We start from the raw sequence: 27,678 nt of genomic DNA on the forward strand, positions 1-27,678 counted from the left end.
GGAGGAGAAGATAAGGGGGAGGGTTAGGAGGTGGGGGAAGGGTGATGGGGATCGGCCCTGCAACAAAAGGAGGGGAAAGCCGGGGGCCCGGACCCTCAGGCCCGGGACCCCCAGGCCTCCCCGACTCCTCCCCACCGGCTTTGCCTTCCGGAGGATCGGGAGCCTCCTGGCCAACTGAGCCTGTGTCTCCCGGGGGGGAGCCCCTCGCCCACGCCTGCTCCGCCTTCTTTGAGACTGTGGGCCTGTTGGTCCCTCCGGAGGGGCATTAGGGGCCCCAGGATCCCCACCCCCCCGGCCATCACTCGCCGGGGGAGCTTTGGCCGCTCCCGGCCCGGGAGGTCCCCCCCCTGAGAAAGGACCCCGATATGCTTTGGGGCACCTACTGAATGGGTGCTCCATCTCACCACAAAGGTTACAACAGATCTTCCGGTTCGCGGGCGGTCACTTCCGGGTCCCGAGCACTGGATGGGAGCTGGCCACATCCCCCTTCCCTGAAAGGGGTTAGTTCTCCCTAGGGAATGTGGCCTCAGCTGCTCCTCCCCCAGCAGCCGGCGCCATCTTGGCCACACTACACACATGCACCTGCCCCTCTCCCGGTGACATTACAGCCGCAAGAGCAGTCCCTGGCGCTTTCTCTGCCAGATCCTCCCGCTCCTCTGCAAGCTGAGGGGTCATGGGGGCTGCCACATGGTGGGCCTCAGCTGTGGCAGCGTGGCCTCCCTGTGAGAGCCTGGGTATGCTGACCTTGAGACACCGGGGGTGTACCTCCGGCGGCACTTGGGCCCTGCGACCTCCTGGATCACTGGGCTCCCCTGTCCTAGCCAACCCCCCAGCCCCCTTTTTCACGGACCGAGGGATCGGCTCCCGGGAGCCCTCCCCAGGTTTTATGGCCTTACTGGGCCCTGCACCACCAGAGCTTCCACCCCCCCCCACTACACCCAGGCTCTCCTGACTTCCCCGGCTGCTTGGAGGTTTGGGACCCCGACCGCCCGCTGCTCCTCCTTGCTGTCTGACTTCCTTCCTGGTTGGCCTGCTGGAGGGTCTTCCGGAGCTCCTTAAGAAAGCTCACCTCTCCGGCCCCACGTTCGAAAAAGCCCCCCAGGTAACCCCAAATTTCGTTGACCTCAAGCCTGAGGGTATTGATGGCCCCCCTATACTCCGACCTCTTACTGCCAGAGCACCTGTCCCTCTTGTCCCTTAGGCCTGCGAGAGCTGTCATTTTTTCCACGCAGGCCTGGGCTATCCTAACCAGCAGGGACTTGATCTTATCACACCTCTTCCTGGCTTTGGCCTCAGTCTCACCTGGCAGTATGGTGGTCCAGTCCGAGATGATGCCCAGGAAGAGGCGGTCATCCCTGCTGATCTTTGTCTGGCTGGAGGAGGGCAGGTGCTGCTGGTTACTCCGGAGGCCGGATGCTGGTCCTTCACCTGGGCTGAGGGAGGCCATCCCTCCCCTCTTCTGGGGCCAGAGGCTGGGGCTGGAGGCTGGTACAGGTGGCTGGATCCTCTGGAACACAGGAGCTCTGGAAGACAGGTCTTCTCACTGCTCCAGCAGGAAGTGGAATGATCTCAAAACCGGTTTGGTCTGGAGAACCCGGGGGTGGTGTCAGACAAGTTGGCCAAGGAGGTGGAATTGGGTAGGATGGGGGGCCGTTTGACGAGGTGCCTTTGCCCAGGCTGGTGGTTTCGCCCCTGGGAGTGGAACCGAATAAGTTCCGCCTCATTCACCACTTGTCCTTCCCAAAGGGGGGATTGGTGAATGACGCGATTGACCCGGAGGCATGCACAGTGTCGTACACTTCGTTCGATGCGGCGGTGCAGTGGGTCAGGCGGTATGGGCAGGGGACGCTCATGGCAAAGTCGGACATTGAGGCCGCATTTCGTTTGCTGCTGGTACACCCGGACAGTTTTTGGCTGTTGGGTTGCCGGTGGCAGGGGAAGTTTTATGTGGACCAGTGTTTGCCCATGGGTTGCTCCATCTCATGCGCCTTGTTCGAGAAGTTCAGTTATTTTCTGGAGTGGGTGGTTAGGGCCGTGGCAGGCGTGAATTCGGTCATCCACTACCTGGATGATTTTCTGTGCGTGGGCCCCCCATCTTCCAGGGCTTGCGCGACATTGCTAGCAACACTGCAGCATGTGGCAGAAAGGTTTGGAGTACCGTTGGCGGCGGACAAGACGGAGGGCCCGACTACAGAATTGAGTTTTCTGGGGATTGTGTTAGACTCGGTGGCCATGGAATGTAGGTTACCGGTGGAGAAAGTGGAAATCTTCGGCTGGAGATTAGAGGTATGTTGGGGCGCCATAAAGTGCAGTTGAGGGCGCTGCAATCTCTGCTGGGCAAATAGAATTTTGCCTGCCGCATCATCCCTATGGGAAGGGTGTTCAGCCGACGGCTGTCGGCGGCTACCGCAGGGGTTAAAGTACCGACGCACTTTGTACGGTTGACAAAGAAGCTACATGCGGACTTGCAGGTGTGGCATTAGTTTCTGGAGGAGTACAATGGCCGGTCCTTGTGGATGGAAGGCCCGGTGAGTAACTTTGATTTGGATCTGGTCACGGACGCGGCTGGGTCTACGGGTTACGGGGCCTTCTTTAAGGGAAAATGGAGTGCGGAAGGGTGGCCAGAGGAGTGGGTCACGGCAGGGTTGGTAAAGAACTTGGTATTGCTGGAATTGTTCCCTGTGGTGGTGGCGATGGAGTTGTGGGGAGAGTCTTGCAGGAATTTGAAGATCAGGCTGAACTGTGATAACATGGGGGTGGTTCAAGTCATCAACCGGATCACCGCCTCTTCCTTGCCGGTGGTTAGGTTGCTGCGCCATCTGGTTTTGAGATGCCTGCAATGGAACATATTTATGTATGCTGTGCATATTCCGGGTGTGGACAACATGCTTGCTGATGCTCTGTCTCGCTTTCAGTGGGACAAGTTCAGGGAGTTGGCCCCGCACGCGGACAGAGAAAGGGTGCCTTGCCTGGGGTGGATGTGGGGGATTGTTTCAGAATCGCCGCAACATGGATCAGGCATTCGGTGAGTGGGCCTACGTGGGCGGCTTATGCCAAGGTCTGGAAGGAATGGTCCAGTTACATGAGTTTCACGGAGGACAAGCCAGGTGATGCGGAGATGGGTTGGTTAGTGCTGTACTTTGCGGCTAGGCATATGGAGGGAGGGGGGTCAGTTTCTGCGCTGGATAAAAAGTTGGCGGCCCTGGCGTTCTTATTTAAGCTACAAGGCAGGGAGGATTTTACAAAATCCTTTTGGGTTAAGCAAGCGGTGAAGGGGTACAGGAAGGGTAATAAGAGCAGGGATACGAGGAGACCGGTTTCCTTTGGAATTTTGCAGGCGATCTGTGGTGTGCTGACAGAGGTATGTTCTTCTGAGGATGAGAACATACCTCTGTCAGCACACCACAGATCTTCTGAGGATGAGGTTTGTTCAGGGCGGTTTTCACTATCGTGTTTTTCGGTGCATTCCGGGTGGGAGAACTGGTTAGCCCCTCTAAGACGGTTGGGGGGGGTTGTTATTAACGGACGTGCACGTTGCGGAAGGTAGAGTGGTGTTCAGGTTGCGCAGGTCAAAAACGGATCAGGCAGGAAAAGGGGTGGACGTGTTTCTATATGCTTTACAGGGGTCGGGAGTTTGCCCGGTGAAGGTGGTGGGGGAGTTTTTGGCCATACGCCCAGGGTTGGAAGGGCCCCTGCTAATGCATGAGGATGGTTCGTTTGTGTCCAAATTCCAGTTCGTAGCAGTGCTCCGAAAATGCTTGCGGGCGGCTGGGTTCGCTGAAAAACAATTCACCTCGCATTCCTTCCGCATCGGGGCGGCTACTGAGGCGGCTCGGTGTGGGTTGGATGAGGCGGCAGTAAAGCGTATTGGCAGGTGGGAATCTAAGAGATTCAGGTCGTACGTTAGACCACATATGTTGATGGAGTGAAATGTAGGAGTGGGGAAGCTCGGGAGTGGAAGGTTGATCATTTGGGAATGTTGGTGCATGATACTGGTCACTCAATTTTGTTATTTGTTTTTCAGATGGTGGTCAGGAGCGCCTCGTTTGGATTTTGGGGCACTCATACGTGTACTGGGGGGCCAGAAGGGCGGAAGCTAGGCCGGATGGCAGGCAGCTGGGTATCCCTAGGGGGGTGGCTAGGATCCGGTGGTTTGGGATTAGGGGAATGGAGTGGGGCAGGGTGCTGCCGGAGGTGCAGCATTATGCCCGACTGGACCGTTCTCCGGATGTGCTGGTTCTCCATGTAGGGGGGAATGACCTAGGAATTAGGCCTATTGGGGATTTGATCACGGTCGTTAAGGCGGATGTCTTAACCTTCCGCGCGGCTTATCCTGGAATGCTGCTGGTTTGGTCGGACATAATTGCTCGGACCACCTGGCGCATGGCGAGATCTGTGGTGAGGCTAAATAAAGGGCGGATTAAGGTTAACAAGGTGATCGGGAGGTTTGTGGCAAGACATGGGGGGTTAGTGGTGAGGCACATGGAGTTAGAGGATAACGTGGGCCTATATCTACGCAGAGATGGTACTCACCTATCTGACGTGGGTATGGAGTTATGGTTCCTAGATTTGCAGGAGGGGATCCAGAGGGCCCTGCGGGTGTGGAGGGGCCCGAAAGGGTAAGGTGTTACCCTTTCGGGCTGTGGCGGTGTTCGTTGGTCTTTGATGGTGGCAGTTACAGATGTGATGGAAATGGTGGTGGGCTCATCGGTGGGATAGGACTCTTATGGGGGATTATTCCAGTGGAACGGTGTCCGCTGGAATACGGTTATGGTTGCACTGCGGTGGAAAAAGGTTCGTCTCCGAGCTGGGTCGGCTGGGGGCCGGTTATGGTTAATGGTTCCGCAGTGTAAGGAAAAGAAAGTAAGGTTAAGCCGGGTTACCGTCAAAGACCAATAAGCTGGGTTATTATTAAAAGTTGTTTATTAAATTGTTAAGAAAAAAGTTGGTGTGATTTAATTATTTTATTTAAAAATTATTTATGTTTAAAATAAAAATTGGCTGTCGTGGCCATTTTTTACTCCAACAATTTGTGTCTCTCTTTCCCTCAACAAAGATGGCGGGGTCTGTTCCCATGGATCGCCGTTTACATTGAGTGGCTGCTATATTAAGGTGTCTCACTGCTGCTAGCCCTACCCCCATTGAAAACGTCCATTAGTGACGAAACGCGTCTGGGAGGCTGCGTCAGTGACGTCACCACGCCAAGGAGGAGGGCTCCTCAAGCCGGCCGGCTTTATTTCTTATTGTCACACGCTGTTTTAACTCGTACCTATGTAAGTACATTACCTTTTAATAAACAATTTATCCTGCGGTATTACGCTATTGTGCCCCTTCTTTATCTTCCGGTATATGTGCTCGGACCGCTTGATTGCTGCTTTCTTCTGAGGGGGTAAATGAGAGTGAACCGCAATCCTTTTCCATCTTATTGCTGAGCCTTGGATCTTGCTGCTTATTACAAGTGTTCCAACCTGAGTATCCAGAGGATTGAAAGGCCGTGGCTGGGCTATAGCCAATTGTAATAAAGGCTTGCCGTTTGGTAAGCTGCTTATTCTTACGGTGGAGGATTTGCACTAAATGCATGCATGTCACCTGGTGGTTCGAGGTTTGACTTATCCTAGCAATCCTAGTGTCATTTATCAAGCAACACCAAAGGCTCCATCTGATCTTATTGCTTTTATGGGGATTCCAGCAAATTTCCATTCGTTGACTGACATTGACTTTTAAATATCATTTAGTTTGGCGCGGCTTTTTTTACCATAATTTGTGTCTCTCGTTAATCTAGAAGGGGGGTAAGGTAATGGTAACAAATGGGGGTTTGATGGTTTGGGGGGTAATTGGGCTATCCGAATTACACTGGTCATGGAATATGCAGTTCAATTTTGGGCCCCAGTTCTCAAAAAGGATATTGGGGAACTGGAGAAAGTGCAGAGAAGGGCAACCAAACTGATAAGAGGCATGGAGGAGCTCAGCTATGAGGAAAGATTAGAGGAACTGAATTTATTCACTCTTGAGAAGAGGAGAATAAGGGGGATATAATCAACATGTACAAATATATAAGGGGTCCATATAGTGAACTTGGTGTTGAGTTATTCACTTTACGGTCAACACTGAGGACAAGGGGGCACTCTTTTTGTCTAGAGGAAAAGAGATTTCACCTCCAAATACGGAAAGGTTTCTTCACAGTAAGAGCTGTGAAAATGTGGAATAGACTCCCTGCAGAGGTGGTGCTGGCCAGCTCAGTAGATTGCTTTAGAAAAGGCCTGGATAATTTCCTAGATGTACCAAATATAACTGGGTACTAACATTTATAGGTAAAGTTGATCCAGGGAAAATCCGATTGCCTCTTGGGGGATCATGAAGGAATTTTTTCCCCTGCTGTAGCAAATTGGATCATGCTTTGCTGGTTTTTTTTTTGCCTTCCTCTGGATCAACTGTGGGTATAGAATTGGGTATATGTGATTGTATGATATTATTATTATTTTATTTCTTATGGTTAAACTTGATGGACTTGTGTCTTTTTTGTAATACACTCTCGGCCTCCACTCTAACGCTGTCGGTATCCTGCGATGGGTGATCTCCTCTCCGGGGTCCAGCGATGAGAAGATCTCCTCTTCATCCAGGTTCAGGATCCAGCGATGAGATGTCCATCCAGAGCACGCATCACCTGTCTCCACCGGAGACAGCCCGGGAATGACGCGGCTTCAGCAGTGACAGCCTTTATGTAAGTGAGGGCGGGGCCACCCGTCACCTGACCCCATCCCCCTCTCTCGTCCTCCCCTCTTTTCCTGCGGCCTGCCAGGTTGCGTGCTTGGATAAAAGGTCTGGTGTGGATTTTTGGGAAGAACTCCACGCCATTTTTTTTTTATTTGGGGTGGAGTTCCCCTTAAAATCCATACCAGACCTGAAGGGCCTGGTAATTGAATTTTGGGGGACCACCACACATTTATTTTTATTTTTTTATTTATGACTGTTCTCTGTATTGCCGGAAGCCGACAATTCATTATAGCTGCAAGTGATTTTAAATGACTTTTTTCCCTTCAGAAATGACATTTTGTGCAGGGACAGTTCTAAGCACGGGAAACAACTGCTACTTCACAGGCATACTATACCCCCCCCCCCCCAGGTACAAAATTTAAAGGAATATTTCACTTTTATTGTTTCACTTGAAGCATTATTAAAATCTTTCCTTTAGAAAAAACTGGTGTTTTTAAAACTTTTTTTTTGCATTGATACATGTCCCCTGGGGCAGGACCCAGGTCCCAAAACACTTTTTCGGACAATAACTTGCATATTAGCCTTTAAAATGAGCACTTTAGATTTCAAACGTCCGAGTCCCATAGACTTTAACAGGGTTCTAAAGTTCACACAAACTTTTGGTCTGTTCGCAGGTTCTGGTGCGAACTGAACCCCCCGGCTCATCCCTAACCATTACCAGTAAAAACAAAAATAAATAAAAGTCCCTAAATCTATCCCGTAGTAGACGTGATAGCTTTTGTACAAACAAATCAATATACTGTATGCCTATTGCGATTTTTTATTTTTTTTACCAAAAATATGTAGAAGAATATATATCGACCTAAACTGATGATTCATTTTTTTTGTTTTTTTTGGATATGTATTAAAGCAGAAATTTTCTTTTTTGTTTAACCACTTCAGCCCCGGAGGCTTTGGCTGCCCAATGACCACTTTGTGATTTCACCACGTCACTTAAACTGACAATTGCGCGGCCGTGCGACGTTGCACCCAAACAAAATTTATATCCTTTTTTTCCCCACAAATAGAGCTTTCTTTTGGTGGTATTTGATCACCTCTGCGGTTTTTATTTTTTGCGCAATAGACAAAAAAATTACAACAATTCTGACAAAAAATAATATTTTTTACTTTTTGCTATAATAAATATCCCCCCAAAATATATGTAGCGGGGTCATCCTATCAGTGACTATTGATAGCCTGAATCCCCATCGGAGCTCCAGCCACATCTGTATATAAAAGTTGATTGATCTTTAAAAGTTATGCATTGTAGGATCAGGAGTACCGGGAGATATGGACTCCATTGACACTTAGTAGGAACAGACTACACTTCCCACAATGCCCAGCATTATTGGAGCACATGACACCTCTGCACAGACTTATGGGGGAGGTTATTTAAAGACAGGGAGGGGCTGACTTTGCTCTCTTGAGACCTGCATCTTCTCCTCTGCGGAGCTGTGGAGAGCAACACAGCCGAGCTGCTAGGCCTGAAGCCTGGGCCTGGATCCACCAGGAGACCCACCATCCGGAGGGAAGAAGGACCAAAGGTGCTCAGCTCGTGTTCCAGGAGACCGGAGAAACTCACCAGCTGACGATCGAAACAGTGGAGAGTCTGATACCGGAGACCGTGTGTTGCGGAGCAGTGACTGATCGGCGCGTCTTGGTGAAGGACTCAGGCGGATCGGCCTGTTCGGGTGAGAAGGCACATGCCTAAACTTCAAACCTCACTTCAGCTGATAGTTTAGTGTCACTCCATAAACCAGAGCCTCATGTTTGATGTCTGACTGAATCGGAGAGGCCTAACAAGTTGGTAGTTATACCCGCAGAGTTAACTAACGCTGACTAGAAATCCGTTCCTCCTCATTGGTGTTCGTCACACCCAGTTTGACTGAGTTTATTCCTTCTTACACCCCTTTGGATTACAGTTTAAAAGTGCACCAATGGCTGCAACGTAAACTTTGTTCTTAGGAGACATTTGGGAGCTGTTAGAGCCAGGCCTGGCAAAGAGTTCTACATTAACTGTTCTGCCGGACTGCCCGCTAGGGGGAGCTCACGAGCAAAGACTGCCTATAGCTAAGTAAACTTAATGACATTACCCTTTTAGTTTAGATTGTTTTTCTTTAATTGCTGATTCTCGCAAGGGCCCTTGCTCACGAGTAAAGACTGCCTATAGCTAAGTAAACTTAATGACATTACCCTTTTAGTTTAGATTGTTTTTCTTTAATTGCTGATTCTCGCAAGGGCCCTTGCAGAGTCATTGTGTGTTAATACCTGTCTATCATTAAGGTGTCATTCAAACCTATTTTATCCTCTTTACCATACGCAGAGTAAAGTTACTCTTTGGTTTGAATATAACAACTGTGTGGCGTGTGTGTACTTTCGAGAGGCGCCAACAGGAAAAGGTAACAATATTGTTGTATTACCATTGCATGTTTATGTGTGCTATTGTGGCCTCAGCCAAGTAGGGGTCACAATACTTTTGTATTCATATTTTGTATAGCGCTACACGTGGGGGCTGGTCCGGGATTCTACTTCTCAAAAGTATAAATTCCCCTCATCTTGAACTTAAACCCTCGCAAAGAGCAGCCATGGATGCTGCTGCCGCATCCAAGTGGTGTGAAGAAGAGAATGTTCCTTTGAAAACGGACCTAGTGGTTGAGATCAAGGGAGAAGCTTGGACTGAAGAGAAACTACTCCCAGTTCTGAAAACTTTGTACAAAGACAAGAAGCTATGGGTGATAGACATGAGGATAGATAACGCAAATCCACACACATATGCCCTTTGTGAATGGAGACAGGAACTTCCAGACTGCTTTAAAAGCCCTAGTGTAAAGACCCTAGATAGCATAGAACTTATTATGATACATCCAACAGGAGAGCAAGATAGTCCTACTTCATCTAGTGCACCGGCACCCAAAGGGGCTACAGAACAAAAGACAAAGGGGTCTGACACCACACCTCTAAAGAGCATTAGCCCGGAGTTATGTGCTGTTCTAGGGGAAATTGTAGCTCAGTGCAAGAAGGATTCTCCGGATTACCTGATGACAGGGTATAGGAAGCTTAGGACCTTCTCAGGGAGACATCCAGTGCCATCCTCGGAAGATGGCTTTGAAGAATGGATGGATCATGCCACCCAGGCTCTAGAAGAGTGGAGAGTCCCTGAGCCGCATAAGAAACAAAGGATTATGGAAAGTCTCAGAGGACCGGCGCTAGAGGCCATACGTAATCTTAAGCTCAGTAAAGATGATTGCACTGCCCAGGATTATTTAGATGTTCTGCAGAATGTGTTCGGGAGGACTGAGAACACCAGTGAGCTCCACTACCAAATAGAACACTGTTTTCAGAAAAAAGGGGAGAAGTTATCCGAGTTTGTCGGCCGCCTAGACAAGATCCTACACCAGATCTTATTGAAGAAGGGAATAGATCCAAGAGCAGTGGATGAAGCCAGGGTTCAACAAGTTATAAGGGGAGCCCAGCCTATGGATCCCATTGCTTTCCAGCTACGAACCCAACAAGGGAGTTGAGTGTTGAAATACCCTGACCTGATTCGGATCATCCGACAGGAGGAGGTCCTACTGGATCAAAAGAATAGGCACCAACCCCCAGAGACCCCAGTACGAGTTTGTGTAGTGGCCACAAAGGACCCTGATGCTCAAGTCGAGCTCTTGAGGATGCAAGTGTCTCAACTGACGGAAATGGTAGCTGCCTTAACCAGTAAAGTGGGGTTTTCTCCTTACCACACCAGAAGGGAGGTGCCAGAGAAACCCACCTATGAGCCATATGACCAGCAAAGGAAACAGAGAAAGCTTACATTCTGCTTCAATTGTGAAGGGGTAGGGCATACAAGGGAAGTTTTCCCCAGCCCGACTAAGGGTAACCATCAAATGTACAATCCGGCGGTAAAACTCCAGAGGGCCCCGGTGAAGGAGTCAACCGGCAGCCCGCCTACTGTAGAAAACTCCAAGATGAAGCAGAAAGCAGAAGGGCAGAAGCAGAAAGGGAAACTTCCAACAAGGCCGCTTTTTACCCCCCACTCAGGTGGATGGGCGGAAGCAAGAAAAGATTCCCACAAGGGGGAAGTAAGGGTACAGGTTATAGAAAAAAAAAGAAAAACGACATCTCGAAAGTTCCCTGAAAATTTAGTGAGGCCTTCCCCGTTAGTACCCATTCAAGTGGAAGGAATCTACACCAAAGCTCTCCTGGATACCGGAGCCCAAGTGACCCTTCTGTATAGAGACTTCTATGATAAGTATCTTTCCCACTTGCCCTTGCAGAAACTGAAAGAGTTGGAAATATGGGGCATTGGGACTTAGAGTTTCCCTTATGATGGGTATCTACCAATACGTTTGACCTTTGATCCTTCGGTAGCCGGAGCAGCAGAGACTTTTGACACATTGGCGATAGTCTGCCCTCGGCCACCAGGGGCCCACAAGAGCTCCCTTATCATAGGGACGAACACGGCTTTAGTCAGAAGACTTTTGACGCCTTTAACTGAGGCACTAGAGGTTTCGGCACAAAGAGTCCATCCCATGTTAAGAAGGGTCTACCACCAGTTAGTGATGGAGAAGAAGGCCCCTGAAGAGGGGGTGGGGAAGATCTGGCGGCTGGGAAGGACCCTGAAGATTTTACAACCAGGAGAAGTGACCTGCCTGAGGACCTCGGTAAAGCTTACCTGGTCTCAGCCAGGCCCATTTCTTGTCCTTGAACCTGACCCGGCTGGAGACTCAGAAGGGGTGAAAGTGATACCTGAGGTGATCCCATTGAAGGTGTTAGAGAGAAATGGTGGAAGGGTGTTCGTCAACATCAGGAATACCACTACCGGGCCTGTGGAAGTGCCAACCAGAGTGCTACTGGGCCAGGTGCATCAAGCCACCCCAGTCGGCCCCTCTGATCTAGAAGAGGCCAAGAAGATAGAAGACTTGAAGGAGGGCCATCAACCTGACGGTGCTGAACTCCCACCAGAATGGGGGGAGAGGGTGAAGGCTCAACTTGACAGGTGACAAAAGATATTTTCGAAAACTGAGTTTGATGTCGGATGTGCGAAGAGTGCCACCCACAGGATTCAATTAAAGGAGGAAAAACCTTTCAGGGAGCGAGTCCGAAGAGTCCCTCTGACGGATTTGGAAGACCTCAGGGAGCAGCTAGCAGAATTGAAGAGGACCGGGACCATCCGAGAGTCCAGGAGTCCTTATGCTTCTCCTATAGTAGTGGTGAGAAAGAAAAATGGCTCATTGAGGTTATGCATTGACTACAGAACCCTCAACAAGCGGACCATACCTGATCAATATACTACACCTCGGATTGAGGATGCACTACAGAGTCTGTCAGGAGCTAAATGGTTCAGTGTAATGGACCTAAAGAGTGGTTATGGTCCTCTCAACAACCAGAGCCTAATACTTCGTTCCTGCCCTCATCTGAAGTGACAAATAGTGGGACACTTCGGCCAGAAGCTCCTAAATGTGTACCTCAAAATGTGCTTGCTGAAGAGTTGAAGGAGGATATTGACTTATATTCCACAGAAGGTTTTATAGAGGCCTCAAGCCTGCCTGATAGAGACTTAAATGATTCAGGAGATGTAGAATCTATTGTGTCAGATACAGAGGACAATGCTGATCCTACCTTCACCCACCAAAGAGACTAACTTATGACCAATTGGGGGAATGCTCTAAAAAAGCCGTCATTACCTCTAAACGGTCCAATACTTTACCTAGTCCTCCCACCAAAAATCTGGTGGAGGACAGCCCCAGCTCACCCCCTGGCACATCTGAACAAACCACCTCAGTGTTAGTAAGCAGTGGACAGAGTAGCTTGCCCTTACCTAACAATTGGTGGATCCCCTGTCTACTTTATGTCAGAAGATGAGTTGTCTAGCTTTGATTAATGTCAGGAATAATGCACAGTGTTTGTTGCCTTGCATAATCTAACAATTTTTCTACGCTTGTGTTTGCAAAGCATGTATCAGGATACATACTGTTGTCCTCTTTGGGGACCAAAGACTTTGAGTGGGGGGAGTGTGTAGCGGGGTCATCCTATCATGGACTATTGATAGCCTGAATCCCCATCGGCGCTCCAGCCACGTCTGTATATAAAAGTTGATATGTCTTTAACTTAATTTCTCTTTATTATTTTCCGTTTTCTTTTTATAAAAAAAAGGGATCAAGTTACATGCAGATAATACAAGTTATCTAATACAGTTTATACGTGTATATAACAATCTTATAATTTATGAATCAGCTAGTTTCGTATATCTATAGGGGGATTTTCAGACCCCCTATAGAAGTTATCTATCCAAGGGGAATCCCATTTCTCTTAGCCAAGGTCCCCACACTCTTCTAAATCTATTATAATTTCCTTGTTTAATAAAGGCCACCCTCTCGCACCATACCAGAGCATTGATAGTTTCAACCCAGTTCTCCACAGATGGAGGTGCATGCGCTTGCCATCTCTGAGCTATTAACTTCCGAGCTTGGAATAAGCACCTGAGTACACTTTCCATAGCTCCTGGATAATCAGTCAGTGTCAGTTCAGTGAGGGAGTTGGACGCTTCCCGACGAGTCTGCTCTCTCCAGGGACCAGACAGATAGCCAGCTGACACCGCAGACAGGCAGGCAGGCTCTTACAATCTTTGCTGCATGAATATACTTGCAGCCCATAGGACCGGCTCCTTTCCTTCCCTTCGTGGGCCCCTCTCTTCAGGTAAGACCCTGTCTTTCAGGGCCATCTTTCCACCCCCAGGAATCGCTAGTGACCGTCCTTTTCAGGACAGCCACTCCAGCGATCCAAATTGCGGCTGTTTACCTTCTCTTAGAGCCGCATGCACCCCAATCAGTCACCCATAATCACCCCGGCCACCCGCCGCGCATAGCAGCGCTTTTTTCTGGCGATCTGCGGCTCTTTCCCGCATCCGCACCAGACCAGGCCTTATTCGCGGCCGCCGCAATTAGGAAAGACTGCGGCTTCAGCCGCGGCCTAGCGGTGCGCCGCAAAAAGGAGCACTGACAGCCTGGAAATTTTCCTGGAATTGTCAGGGATCATCCCCCTATCCCTGGAGGATCCCATCCTCCCCTGGATTAACAACCAGCTCATACCCACCAAGTCAAACAGCCCCCAAACCTGAGGCCTGTGGCCCGGTCGGCGGCCATCTTGGTACTCCTCAGCTACAGTGACACCCTTCTTCCCCCCCTTCCCCCCATTCCAAACAGTACTTGATCCAGGGTTTCGTCCGATCGCCTTTCAGGGATCAGGAAGGAATTTTTTTCCCTGCGGCAGCAAATTGGCTTAGCACTGCCAGGGTTTTTTTGCCTTCCTCTGGACCAAGGCCAAGCGAGAGGATTCAGCGAATCTTCCCTCTATTGCAATTAATCCCCCCCCCCCCCCGGTGACTGGCAACAATGGTTAAACTGCGATACTCTGCAGAAACGATTTGGGGTCTGAGACAATTCGCAACAGTATTACCAGCCGTCACCAAAAAGGCCTTAAAAATAGACCAACTTTTGAGATTCGATCAACGATCGACCATCAAAAATTTCAACCATTTAACCCAGCTCAAGCACATATCATGTGCTTTGATCAACACAAGATCGGCAGTAAAACACCGATCAGAAATCCACGATTTCTTACTACAAAACGATCTAGACTGCCTCTTTATCACAGAAAGCTGGCTTTCAGACGACTGCAACACCATTCTTGGAGAATTGGTGCCAGAAAATTATCGCATTATAACGCAAAACAGAATAGGGCAAAGAGGAGGAGGCCTGGCGGTGATCCATAAGTTTCATATTGCAATCACTAAGCCGGTCCTTCAAAATCCTCTTCCATTTATGGAAACCCTTACTCTTCAACTTCAAACTAACCCCCAGGAGACTGTTCACATTCTCCTCTGCTATAGGCCACCTGGGCCAAAATCGCAGCTTCTACCATCATTAACGGAGTTCATATCCACTTATACCCTTAACAGCAAACATCTTTTGCTGCTCGGGGACTTCAATCTGTGGGCCAACTCCTCACAGGATCCCATTGCGGATGCCTGCATCGATCACCTGGAAGGGTTAGGACTACAGCAACTTATATGCGGTCCCACGCATGCTTCAGGTCACACACTCGACCTAATTTTCAGACAAAATCTGAAAATAAACATTTTGGGAAATGAACCTTTGCCATGGACAGACCACCATGCAATTAGTTTCATAATTTCCAAAATTCCACCAGTTATAAAAGCACCCAAGCCGGTGACAATACACTGGGCTAGATCTCAGAAGAAGCTCCATTCGGAACTCTTCAAATCTACCTTGGGAAACCGAATCGAAACTATTCATCCTCAGTTAACAGCCTCAGATACACTGGATGCCATAAATGCAGCTCTGCTACAATCAGCCGACTTAGTAGCACCGAAACGCAAAGTCCGCATCCGGAAAAAAAAGTCTGGCTGGTTCAACAACCAGCTGTCCCTACTGAAGCAAGAGCGCAGAAGGGCGGAAGCCGCCCGGAAAAGAAGCCCTTCAGAAGATCACCTCATCATCTACAAGGCAATAACAACACAATATCATAAAGAAATCTTCAAAGCAAAGAAACATCATTTTTCTATGACGATTAACAGCGCCATGAACCGCCCCCGAGAACTATTCAAGATGGTCACCCAGACCATGAATCCAGGATGTCTTGAAGTCCCCAATTCAGACACCCAAGAGTTCTGTAATGAACTATCGGATTTCTTCATCGACAAAATCGAAAGAATCCGGGTAAGTATTCTGCAAAATAATACCCCCCTCAGCCCCCTCTTCAATCAACTACAAAACACCAACAGAAACTTTCTACAATCAACTAAGTTCACTCTGGAACCCATCTCCATCGATACCACCAAACATATCATTGGTGCGTTGCGGAACAGCACAGCACCCAATGACATCATTCCCACCAAGCTGCTGAAGGAATGCGCCGACATTCTGGCGCCTCCCATCACACAGCTTATAAATCAGTCATTTAAGGAAGGCATAGTGCCATCCCTGCTGAAAGAGGGCACAATCCAGCCCATCCTGAAAAAACCTAACTTGGATCCCAAGGACCCAACTCACCACCGTCCCATAACAGGCCTAAATGTTCTCTCCAAGATAATGGAGAAAGTAGTGGTACGACAGCTGCAACAGCATCTGGACACCCACAATCTACTCGATCCATTTCAATCAGGTTTCCGTCCCGGACACGGGACAGAAACGGCCTTACTCAAAATATGGGACGATGCCCTCGAGGCCGCAGACGAGGGAGAATCCTGTCTCCTGGTTCTGCTGGACCTAAGCGCAGCCTTTGACACAGTAGACCACAAAATGTTACTGATGCGACTGGCCGAGGTAGCCAGAATCGCAGAAGGTGATTTACCATGGTTTTCCTCCTTTCTTGAAAACCGATCACAAACAGTGAAACTGGGATCTTTCACGTCGGAAAAACGCACAGTGCCATGTGGAGTCCCCCAAGGATCCCCCCTGTCACCGGTACTGTTCAACATCTATCTTCGCCCTCTCTTTGATATTATCAGTAGCCAAGAACTACTTTATCACTCTTATGCAGACGATACGCAATTGTATTTTCGCATCTGCAACAAAAAGGATCATCATATCAGTTTAGAGAAATGTCTCTCTTCGATAGAAAACTGGAAGACTGAGGCCTTGTACTCACGGCAGGACATGTCCGATGAAAACGGTCTGCAGACCGTTTCCATCGGACATGTCTGGCCGGGGACTGCCCGGGGACTTCTGTTCGATGGCTATACACACCATCGAACAGAAGCCCGCGCGTAAACATTACGCGGGGCGTGTCCGCTGTGTCGCCGCGTCGATGACGCGGTGTCGCCGCGACAATGACGCGGCGACGTGGGCGGGCCGCCTTAAATATGCTTCCACGCATGCGTCGAAGTCATTCGACGCATGCGAGGGATGCGGGCGGCAGGACATGTACGGTAGGTCTGTACAGACGACCGTACATGTCCGGGCGGACAGGTTTCCAGCGGACTGTTTTAAAACAAGTCCGGGAAACAGTTGTCCGCTGGAAACCTGTCCGATCCGTCCCAAAATGGTCCGCTCGGGCCAACACACGGCCAAACATGTCTGCTGAAACTGGTCTGCGGACCAGTTTCAGCAGACATGTTTGGTCTGAGACGCTTATCTTAAACTCAACAGTTCCAAAACAGAACTTCTTATGTTTCACGCCAGCTGAAAGAGTCAACTGGCAACAACCTGGACACCGCCGCCCATTCTGGGCCAAAGCATCACCCCTAGCTCCAAAGTCAAAAGTCTAGGAGTCATTTTTGACACCTTCATGACAATGGATGCACAAATAGGGTCAGTAGTCAGCGGATCGCACCATTTGTTGCGCCTACTACGCAGACTTATTCCATTTATCCCCAAAGAAGACGTAGCAGTCGTTGTGGGAACAATCGTGAATTCCAGACTGGACTATGCAAATGCCCTTTACCTCGGGCTCCCAAAGTACCAAATCGCTCGTCTGCAAGTCGTACAGAATACGGCCGCCAGACTGGTGACTGGGAAAAGGACATGGGAATCAATCTCACCTTCGCTGAGAACCCTTCACTGGCTGCCAGTAAAAGACAGAATTGTATTTAAAGCACTCTGCCTGACACATAAGTGCATCCATGGGAAGGCGCCGCAATATCTTTGCGACAAGATAGAACCTCACAATTCTAATCGCGTTCTGCGATCCACTGACCAAAATCTGGTCAAGGTGCCAAAAACCAAATACAAGTCCATAGGAGAAAGAAGGTTTGCTTTTCAAGGTCCGAGACTATGGAACGCTTTACCAACGAGCGTTCGGTTGGAGAAAAACCACCTGACTTTCAGAAGACAGATTAAAACTCTGCTCTTCTGATGTCATGAGACACGAAACATCAAGCGCCCAGAGGCGATTCAGTTCGCATGTGCCGCGCTATATAAGTTTTTCATTCATTCATTCATTCATTCTATGGTCTTCCATACCTCCTAACAAGCAGGTTCTAACCTCCGGCTCTAGAGAAGTTTTAAAGATTTTATTAATCCTATTTATCACTTCTATCCAGTATCTAAAAAGCTTGGGGCATCTCCAGAACATATGAATAAGATCCCCCGGTGTCTTGCACCTGGGGCATTCATCACTCTGGTTCCAACCTAGAAAAAACATTTTTTTAGGGGTATGATAGACCCGGTGCAATAGAAATAAGTGGGACAATCTCTGTGCTGGAGTGATTGACACCAATGTCCCTCTATGTAGAATATCATTCCACTGCTCCGAGGTTAGCAACCCAATATCTTTTTCCCATCTTTCTCGGCTCTTAGAAGCCCCACTTTGACTTATAATTTTAGTGCCGAGTTTGTCATATAGTGCCGAGATTTGGCCTTTCGTGATATTCGTTTGGATCGTTTTAAGAAGCACGGGGATATGTGTCTTAACCATTGGATAGGCCTTAAACTGAGTCTGGAGGGCATGTCTAATCTGTAAATAATTAAAAAAAGTTTTGTTTGGTACATCAAATTCTTCTCTCAATTTCGAAAACGTTTTGATAAGGTTGCCCTCATACATATGTAGTAGCCGTGTTATTCCTTGGATCTCCCAAATTTTGGGGATTTCTAAATCTTTAAGTTCTATTAGATTCTTATTGTGCGAGAGGGGAGCAAACTCAGTTATCCCAGTATAGCCCAACAAAGCTTTCGTAGTCTGCCACACTTTGTTAATTAGCTTTATAGCCGGACATTGATGGACAAATGAGTTTGCCTCCAGGGCTTCTATTAGAATTTTGTGTGGGGCCCTTGATAGCAATAGCCTAAAGCAATTATTGCCCAGATTTAGATTACCACAGCCCGCTAACTGCTGTAGCTGAGACGCCAGGAAATATGTTCTTGGGTGTGGAACCGCCACCCCCCCTTCCTTCACCGGGAGCTGCATCGTCTGCAATCTAATTCTGGACTGGCCTCCCTTCCACATTAACTCCCTAAATAATGTTTCAATCCGTTTAAACCATATTTGGTTCAGCCAAATTGGAGAGTTGTGTAGCACATATAATATCTGGGGAAGCCAGATCATTTTTATCAGGTTGCATCTCCCAGCTACAGAGAGGGGGAGACGGTTCCAGATGTCTTTTTTTAATTTCAGTTTTAACAATAGTGGAGCTATGTTGTTACTGGTGTACTCCTTAGCCTCGCTAGTAATCCAGACCCCTAGGTACTTCAATTTTGTTGTAATTCTCAGCTGGGGTATCTCGGCTATTGTCTGTTCGCATATTGGATCTATTGGAAGTAGAGCCGATTTATCCCAATTGACAATTAGTCCCGAGAACCTTCCGAATTCCCTAACCATTTGAACCACTGGAGCCAGCGATCTATCCATGTCGCCTAAGAAAAACAAGACATCATCCGCATAAAGCGATATCTTGTCTTCCTCCGAACCCCTTCTAAACCCCAGTATGTCTTTGTTTAGTCTAGCTTTAATAGCAAGAGGTTTCATGGCCAATGCGAACAGGAGTGGGGAGAGGGGACAACCCTGTCTCGTTCCCCTCTCAAGTTTGAATGTATCTGAGGCATCACCGTTAATTTTTATTTTTGCTCTTGGTTCGTTGTATAGGAGTTTGACCCACTTGGTAAATATTGGACCAAATCCGAAGCTTTCTAATACCTTCCATAGGTATGGCCATTCTATGCTGTCAAACGCTTTAGCGGCGTCCAAAGCCAGCAGTGCTCTAGGCCTCTCGTTGTCAGTGGGGATCTGGATATTTAGGAAGGCCCTTCTGATATTTATGCTGGTTGACCTGTTCGGGATAAACCCTGATTGGTCAGAATGGATAAGACTCTCAATGCACCCTTTTAAGCGATTTGCCAAAACCTTGGCAAGGATTTTTGCATCTGTGCAAAGCAATGAGATTGGGCGATAAGAGGAAGGGTCTAATTTGTCTTTTCCCTCCTTATGGATTACCACAACCGTTGCCTCCATCATAGAGGGAGGGAGATGTCCCTCCAAAAACGCACATTTCAATGTCTGAAGCAGTTCTGGTAGCAAGATTGCACCAAACCGCTTATAGATCTCTATTGGGAGCCCGTCAGGGCCAGGTGATTTGTGGTTAGACATCCCCTCCATCACCAGCCGGAGTTCCTCCAGTGTAACAGGGGACTCCAGTTTCTCCCTATCGTTTTCTGACAGAGTTGGAACTGGAGTTCCCCGAAAAAAGGACTCCATACCTTCATTTCCTCCCTTAGACTTATAGAGAGATTTATAGAAATCATAGAATATATGTCTTATCTCCCTACCATCAGTGGAAATATCCCCTGCAGGGGCCCTAATTGCCACAATATTGGAAGAGGGAGAGTTGGCCTGTATCAGCATGGACAGCACTCGTCCAACTTTCTCCCCTTCCCCAAATTGGGTTTGTCTCTGGAATATTTGGTGATTCTCTGCTTTTCTCATAATAGCCATTCTATAAACCTCTTGTTTGTCCAGCCACTCTTTTTGGCTGTTTAGAGACGGGGCCTCGATAAATCGGTGTTCGGCTACCATCGCTTCACTCCTTAGATCCTCCTCCCATGCCCTGGACTCCCTGCGTACTCTGGCCACGCTCTGAATCAACAAGTCCCTTAAGTAGGCCTTCAGCGAGTCCCAGACCACTCCAGGCTTTGCCGAGCCTGTATTTATTCGCACATATTCATTCAGACTATTGAGGAGTTCCCGTGGTTCGCCCAGTAGCTCAAGCCAGTATGGGCTAATTTTCCATTCTCTTGGAAAAGTTCTCATGCTTGTCCTAATAACTAACTCCAAGGGTGAGTGGTCTGAGACCCCCCTTGGCCCATACTCTACCTTCTTCACTAGGTCTAGTACCAACTCATTGCCCAGGGCCATATCGATTCTTGACAAGGTAGAATAGGAGCTAGAAAAACAAGAGTACTGTCGGATACCAGGATGGCGAGTGCGCCAGATGTCCATTAGTCCTGTCTCGTCTAGGAATTGGGTCAATCGGCTCCCTTGTTCTAGATTTGGTTCGTGTGTCAGAGGAAATCTATCATAGGCTCTATCTAGAACTTCGTTATAATCGCCTACCGCAATCAGGGGGGTATCGGTTTTATCCAACATAAATTCGACCAACCTCTGCAGGATGTCAAATTTAAAGGGGGGGGGATATAAATATTGGCTAGTACAAATGGCCTGTTCCCAATAGAGCAGGCCAAGAATATGTACCGACCCTGATCGTCGATCCAGCTTTTCTCACAGGTAAATGGCACATCCTTTCCCACCATTATGCTCACCCCTCTCGAATAAGAGGAGTGAACTGAATGATAGCGAAATGGAAATTTCCGTGAACCCAACTGGGCCATTGTATCTTTAGTTAGGTGTGTCTCCTGTAGGCAAAGTATCCCTGGCCCCCTACCATCCATTGATGCTAGTACCAAGGCTTTCTTAGTGGGATCCCCCAATCCACGTACGTTCCATGATCTAATCCTCCAAGCCATAGACTATAGAGAAATGAGCAATTATAAAGAGTAGCAGTACCATACAAAAGTCAAGATAGAAAAAAGCAGCCTTTTCTGGTTCCCCTTCTCCTCTTTCTCTCCCCCTCTCCTCCCCTCCCCCCTTCCCCCCTCCTCCAGATACCCATCTAGACTAAAGCTCCTCCTTTTTCCTGTGTTAATTAAGATACCTCTCTCTCTCAGAACTCCCTCCCAACTCCCTCCCCCCCAAACCCCCCTCCCTCTCCCCTCCCCCCCTGCCCACCTGGGCTCCCCCATGGTGCTACACCTGTGGCCTCACCTCTCCCACCTACCCGCAGCCATACTCCCATTCTTACACTCATTTGCCTCTCGCCCTCTATTGAGGTGCGAAGATCTCCACCCTCCCTCCCCATCAATTAAATCAAAATCGAATTATGGCTAGGTGTAACATCTCAAGTAAAGTAGAACCTTTAACAATACAAAAAGCAAACTCGGTGAAGATATAAAAGTGTCAATAAAAACATAGTGCCCCCCCCCCGAGAGGAAAGGAAAAAAGGAAGAGAGAAAGAAAAAAAAACCTCCTTCCCCTCCCCTCCCCCCTCCTGAGAAAAAAAAAAAAACTTAAGTTAATAAAAATTGAGTGCAGTTCATCTTATAGTGCAAGTTTTCTTGTGCTAATTTTTCTTGTGAAAGCAATCTTAAAAAAAAGGGGAGGATCAGTAGGATCCAGGTTCCTGTGCAACTAGTAAGTGAAAAATAATTAAAAAGTCAATATAGTCTACTCAAAAAAAAAAAAAAAAAAAAGAGAAAAAAGGGGGGAAGAGAAAAGAGGGACCCCACAGTTGGTCAAATCGAATTGTAGCTAGATATAACTTCTCAAGGAAAGTATAACCTTGAACACTACAAAAAAATAAAAATAAACCCTGGTGAGGATACAGAAATGACAATAAATAAATGACAATAGATACATAACACCCCCCCCCCCCCCAAAAAAAAAAGAAAAGGGGAAAGCCCTCCTATCTCATTTCTTTTTTTGTCCCCCTCTTTCTCTTCACCCCCTTCCCCTCTCCTCCCTTCCCCCCTCCCCCTCTCCCCTCCTCCCCTCTTAAGGAAAAAAAGGAAAAAACAAGATAATAAGAATTAAGTGCAGTTCATCTTGTGGTGCAAATTTTCTTATGCTGATTTTTCTTGTGAGAGTAATCTATAACAAAAAAAAAAAAAAGATTCAATAAAATCCGTATGGACTTTCTGTGCACCTAGCAAGTGAGAAATAGTTAAAGTCAATATAGAGTCTCCCCCCACAAAGAAAGGGAAGGGCGGCCCTCCAAAAAAAGGGAGAGAAAAAAAAAAAAAAAGGGGGGAGAGGGGAGGGTAAACAATTATGTTAATGTCTATAGGTCCTTGGAGTTTGCTTCCAGCCATTGTGTCCCCTCTGCCGGGGAGTTGAAGAAAAAAGTCCTGCCCAAGGCTGTAACCCGTAAGCGGGCTGGGTACTGTAAGGCATATACCACCTTGTGCTGTTGTAGGGTGCGCTTTATTGGCATAAATTCGGCTCTGCGCTTTTGTAGGTCAGGAGAGAAATCGGGGTAGAATGAGATTCTGGCTCCATTGTACATGATATCACCCATTCCCCTAGCTTTTTGAAGGAGAGTGACTTTGTCGCCATAATAGAAGAGCTTGAAGAGTAATGATCTAGGACGCTCTCCTTCCTGCGGGGGTTTAAAGGGCACGCGGTGAGCCCTCTCAATAGAGAAAAAAGACGAAAAAGTGGCAGGGCCAAAAAAAATTCCATGAAGGCTATAGTATTGGGCCCCTCACTCCGTTCTGGTAGGCCGATCACACGGACATTATTCCTTCGGAGCCTATTCTCAATTTCGTCTATTTTTGCTGCTTGTTGTTTCGTTTTCTCCTGTAAACCTCTGAGTTCGTTTTCAAATGGATATAGGGTATCTTCAACTGTACTCATTCGTTCTTCAAGGGAAGTAACCCTTTCAACAGTTTTACGCATGTCTTGATGTATTGAGACAAGCTCATCCCTCAGAGTCTTTAGCTGGTTATCAAAGCCCACCATAAACTCTTTACAGTCATTGACAGCCCGCAGAACATCTTTCAATGTAGGCTCTTCTGCTAGCTCAGGGCCGGGTGGGGTAGTAGTATCAAGTACCACTTGTACAGCTAATGCAGGCGCGGTCCCGTGTGCCCCCCCAAGCCCTTTAGTAATATTCGGGGCTTTGGTTGCAGTTGAATTTGTGGAATTGGTTGGTTTAGAGACTGCCGACCCCAGACTTTTCCTAGCACCTGATGGTACTGCAGAGCCCTTGGACTGTGTAGCTGGAGGTGATGGTGATGGGCCTCTTTCAGTAGGTGATTGAGGTATAGGCTTAGAAGGGTGAAAAAAACGCTCCAGCTTAGCTGCTGCAGCCTGGCTACCCTTTTCCTTTCCCTTAGCGGACCGTGTGGTCGGGGCACCCTCTAAATGTTGCTGGTCCTCAGCCCCACGTTTACTAGTCATAGTAAACATGGTGGGGAAGAAAAAAAAGGGCAAAATATAAAATGGAATGACCCCCTAGTAATGAGAGAACAAAAAAAAAAAAAAAAAAAAAGGGGGGACAAGACTCTTAGGAGCCCCTAAGGACTGTCAATAACCCCCGTATCTCCACAGTTCGCAGCAGTACATATATGGAGACAATACCCCTTAGGGGTTAAATGGGCTGCTGATTATGACAAATGCAGTGAGGTATATGCCCCATACACCTTCTCTATCAGGCCACTCAGCCAGCAAACCAATTTTTTTAAGAAATATTTAAGTCCGCTTCTTTCTCCTCTCTTTTCCCCTTTCCTTTCCTCTCCCCCCCTTCTTAACCAGCAGTTGAAGTCACTCTCATTATTCCTTTAATAATCACAGTCTATTAATACCAAAGAGAAGGGAGCCGCATCTATTAAGCAAAGTCCCAAATACCAGGAGCCCAGGCAACTGACAGGGAACCGTTAGGTGGATATACTTGCGCGCTGGAGCAGGCGTCTCCTTACCGGTACCTCCACGCGTAGTATCTCCCCTCTGCTGGCTCCTCTTTCCCCTCCAGAAATGACCCTGATGGAGCAAGTCTCTTTCCTCCAGCTCGGCGAATCGTCTCGCCAGCTCCGACCAGCACCGATCAGCGTGACAGGCGCCTTCGTGAGGTTCCGGATTCTCGCGAGATCTCGGGAGTAGCGTCCGGGAGACCCGAGTCAAACACCGCTTCCTCGTGTAGTGGGAGGCGACTCCCCCCCTGAGCAGCACTCGGGGAGCCAGCCGGGGAACAGCCGGGGAGCCTGTTCAACGTCCAGCAGCCTCCGCTCCTCCGATTCCTCCGATTGCAGCCGGCCAGTCCCAACAAGGCAGGTAATAGCAAACAAATAGGCAGCAGTCCTTTAGGATGATAATCTCCGGGGTTTAGGGATCAATGTTTAAACACCATGTTTTTCGTCCTGGAGTGGGGAGGTGTGGAGGCCTTCACACACTCATGCTCACACCAGTACTATCACTCTCACTCTCTCCCGCATCCGGCCACGCCCCCGGTGAGTCTCCGAGGGGTAAAAAAACGATATGTCTTTAAAAGTTATGCATTGTGAGATCAGGAGTACCGGGAGATATGGACTCCATTGACACTTAGTAGGAACAGACTACACTTCCCACAATGCCCAGCATTATTGGAGCACATGACACCTCCACACAGACTTATGGGGGAGGTTATTTAAAGACAGGGAGGGGCTGACTTCGCTCTCTCGGGACCTGCATCTTCTCCTCTGCGGAGCTGTGGAGAGCAACACAGCCGAGCTGCTAGGCCTGAAGCCTGGGCCTGGATCCACCAGGAGACCCACCATCCAGAGGGAAGAAGGACCAAAGGTGCTCAGCTCGTGTTCTAGGAGACCCTAGAAACTCACCAGCTGACGATCGAAACAGTGGAGAGTCTGATACCGGAGACCGTGTGTTGCGGAGCAGTGACTGATCGGCGCGTCTTGGTGAAGGACTCAGGCAGATCGGCCTGTTCGGGTGAGAAGGCACATGCCTAAACGTCAAACCTCACTTCAGCTGATAGTTTAGTGTCACTCCATAAACCAGAGCCACATGTTTGATGTCTGAATGAATCAGAGAGGCCTAACAAGTTGAGAGTTATACCCGCAGAGTTAACTGACGCTGACTAGAAATCAGTTCCTCCTCATTGGTGTTCGTCACACCCAGTTTGACTGAGTTTATTCCTTCTTACACCCCTTTGGATTACAGTTTAAAAGTGCACCAACGGCTGAAACGTAAACGTTGTTCTTAGGAGACATTTGGGAGCTGTTAGAGCCAGGCCTGGCAAAGAGTTCTACATTAATAGGTAGATTCAGGTACGAAGGCTTAAACTTGCGGCGGCCTAGCTTAGCCTGTTTAGGCTACGCCGCCGTAAGTTAGCTAGGCAAGTACATGATTCTCAATGTACTTGCCTGCTAATATACGGCGGCGTAGCCTAAAGCGGGCGGGCGTAAGGGCGCCGAATTCAAATGTCTTGGAGGGGGGCGTGTTTGATGGTAATGAGGCTTGACCTCACGTTTTTTTACGTTTTGTTTTAACTGCGCATTCGCCGGGCGCCTACATTTCCCAGTGTGCATTGTGGCTACGTACGCCGCACGGGCCTATTGATTTCGACGTGGACGTAAACGAAGTAAATCCCGATTCGCGGACGACTTACGCAAACGACGTAAAAAATTTGAATCTCGCGGCGGGAATGGCGGCCATATTTTAACATTGTTATTCCACCTAATAGGTGGAATAACTTTAGGCCTGCTAATGCCTTACGGAAGCGGCGTAAAACTACTGTGGCGGCCGGGCGTACGTTCATGAATCGGCGTATTAACTCATTTATATATTCTACGCCGACCGCAATGGAAGCGCCACCTAGCGGCCATCCAAAAAATTGCAACCTAAGATAGGACGGCGCAAGCCGTCTTATCTTAGATATGTTTAAGCGTATCTCTGTTTGAGCATACGCTTAAACATAAGTCGGCGTAGATTCTGAGTTAGGTCGACTTATCTACTGATAAGTCGGCCTAACTCTACCTGAATCTACCTATAACTGTTCTGCAGGACTGCCTGCTAGGGGGAGCTTGCGAGCAAAGACTGCCTATAGCTAAGTAAACTTAATGACATTACCCTTTTAGTTTAGATTGTTTTTCTTTAATTGCTGATTCTCGCAAGGGCCCTTGCAGAGTCACTGTGTGTTAATACCTGTCTATCATTAAGGTGTCATTCAAACCTATTTTATTCTCTTTACCATACGCAAAGTAAAGTTACTCTTTGGTTTGAATATAACAACTGTGTGGCGTGTGTTTACTTTCGAGAGGCGCCAACAGGAAAAGGTAACAATATTGTTGTAATACCATTGCATGTTTATGTGTGCTATTGTGGCCTCAGCCAAGTAGGGGTCACAATACTTTTGTATTCATCTGGTGTGCCAAGGGAGGGTTCGAGCCAGTTAAAGGGGGTGAAACAGTTAATGAGAGTAGATCCCAAATCTAACCAGCGGCTCCTTCGGGGGCAGTGCTACATATATAAAACATTTTTTTCCTCAGTTTAGGCCGATATGTATTCTTCTACATATTTTGGTTAAAAAAAATCACAATAAGTGAATATTCATTGGTTTGCACAAAAATTATAGCGTCTAAAAAATAAGGGATAGTTTTATGGCATTTGTATTTATTTTTTCTACTAGTAATGGCAGCGATCAGTGATTTTTTATCATGACTGCCACATTATGGCGGACACATCGGACACTTTTGATGCTATTTTGCGACCATTGTCAAATATACAGTGATCAGTGCTGTGTAAATAACACTGGCAGGGAAGGGGGTTAACCACTAGGGGGCGAGGAAGGGGTTAAGTGTATCTTAGGGAGTGATTCTAACTGTGTGTGGGCTGGGCTACCAATGGCAGGACACTGATCATTGCACCCGATGACAGGGAGCAGTAGATCAGTGTCCTGTCACAAGTCAGAACAGGGAAATGCCTCGTTTACACAGGCATCCCCTGTTCTGCAGCTCCGTGACACGATCAAGGGACACCGGCGGACATCGAGGCCATGAGTCTCGTGGGCACGGTCACGGAGCTCGCGGCAGGGGCGCGTGCCACCGGCGATTTGCACATGCCCGCACGGTGCGAAATTCAAAGCAATGTATATATGCGCTGCTTTGCGCAGCCGTGCCATTCTGCCGATGTATACCAGTCTGACATGGTTGGCAAGCAGTTAAAGAGTGTGGGCACTAGGAGAGCAAGCTGATGGGTGAAGTCCGTCACAATGATGACATCTTTCATGTGCCTGGGCCTTGTCAAAGTCATGCGCCTTCACGGTTTTTAATATGTAATATGTAATTGAATAAACTTATGGTTTTTATAGAAGCTGGTGTGCCATTGGGTTATGTTACACATCCTATCCAATTAAAGACCACACAATCTGGT

At 48.1% G+C, this 27,678-nt stretch overlaps 1 protein-coding gene across 1 annotated transcript; it reads left to right on the top strand.

Annotated features, from left to right (window-relative positions):
- Positions 1–9,338: 9,338 nt before the first annotated feature.
- LOC120920066 (modulator of apoptosis 1-like) lies at positions 9,339–10,274 on the top strand. The gene has a single exon (XM_040331979.1). It carries the CDS (start codon positions 9,339–9,341, stop codon positions 10,272–10,274), a length of 936 nt encoding a protein of 311 aa, XP_040187913.1.
- Positions 10,275–27,678: the final 17,404 nt, after the last annotated feature.

Source organism: Rana temporaria, chromosome 13 (assembly GCF_905171775.1).
Source record: "Rana temporaria chromosome 13, aRanTem1.1, whole genome shotgun sequence".
Taxonomy (NCBI): Eukaryota; Metazoa; Chordata; class Amphibia; order Anura; family Ranidae; genus Rana; species Rana temporaria.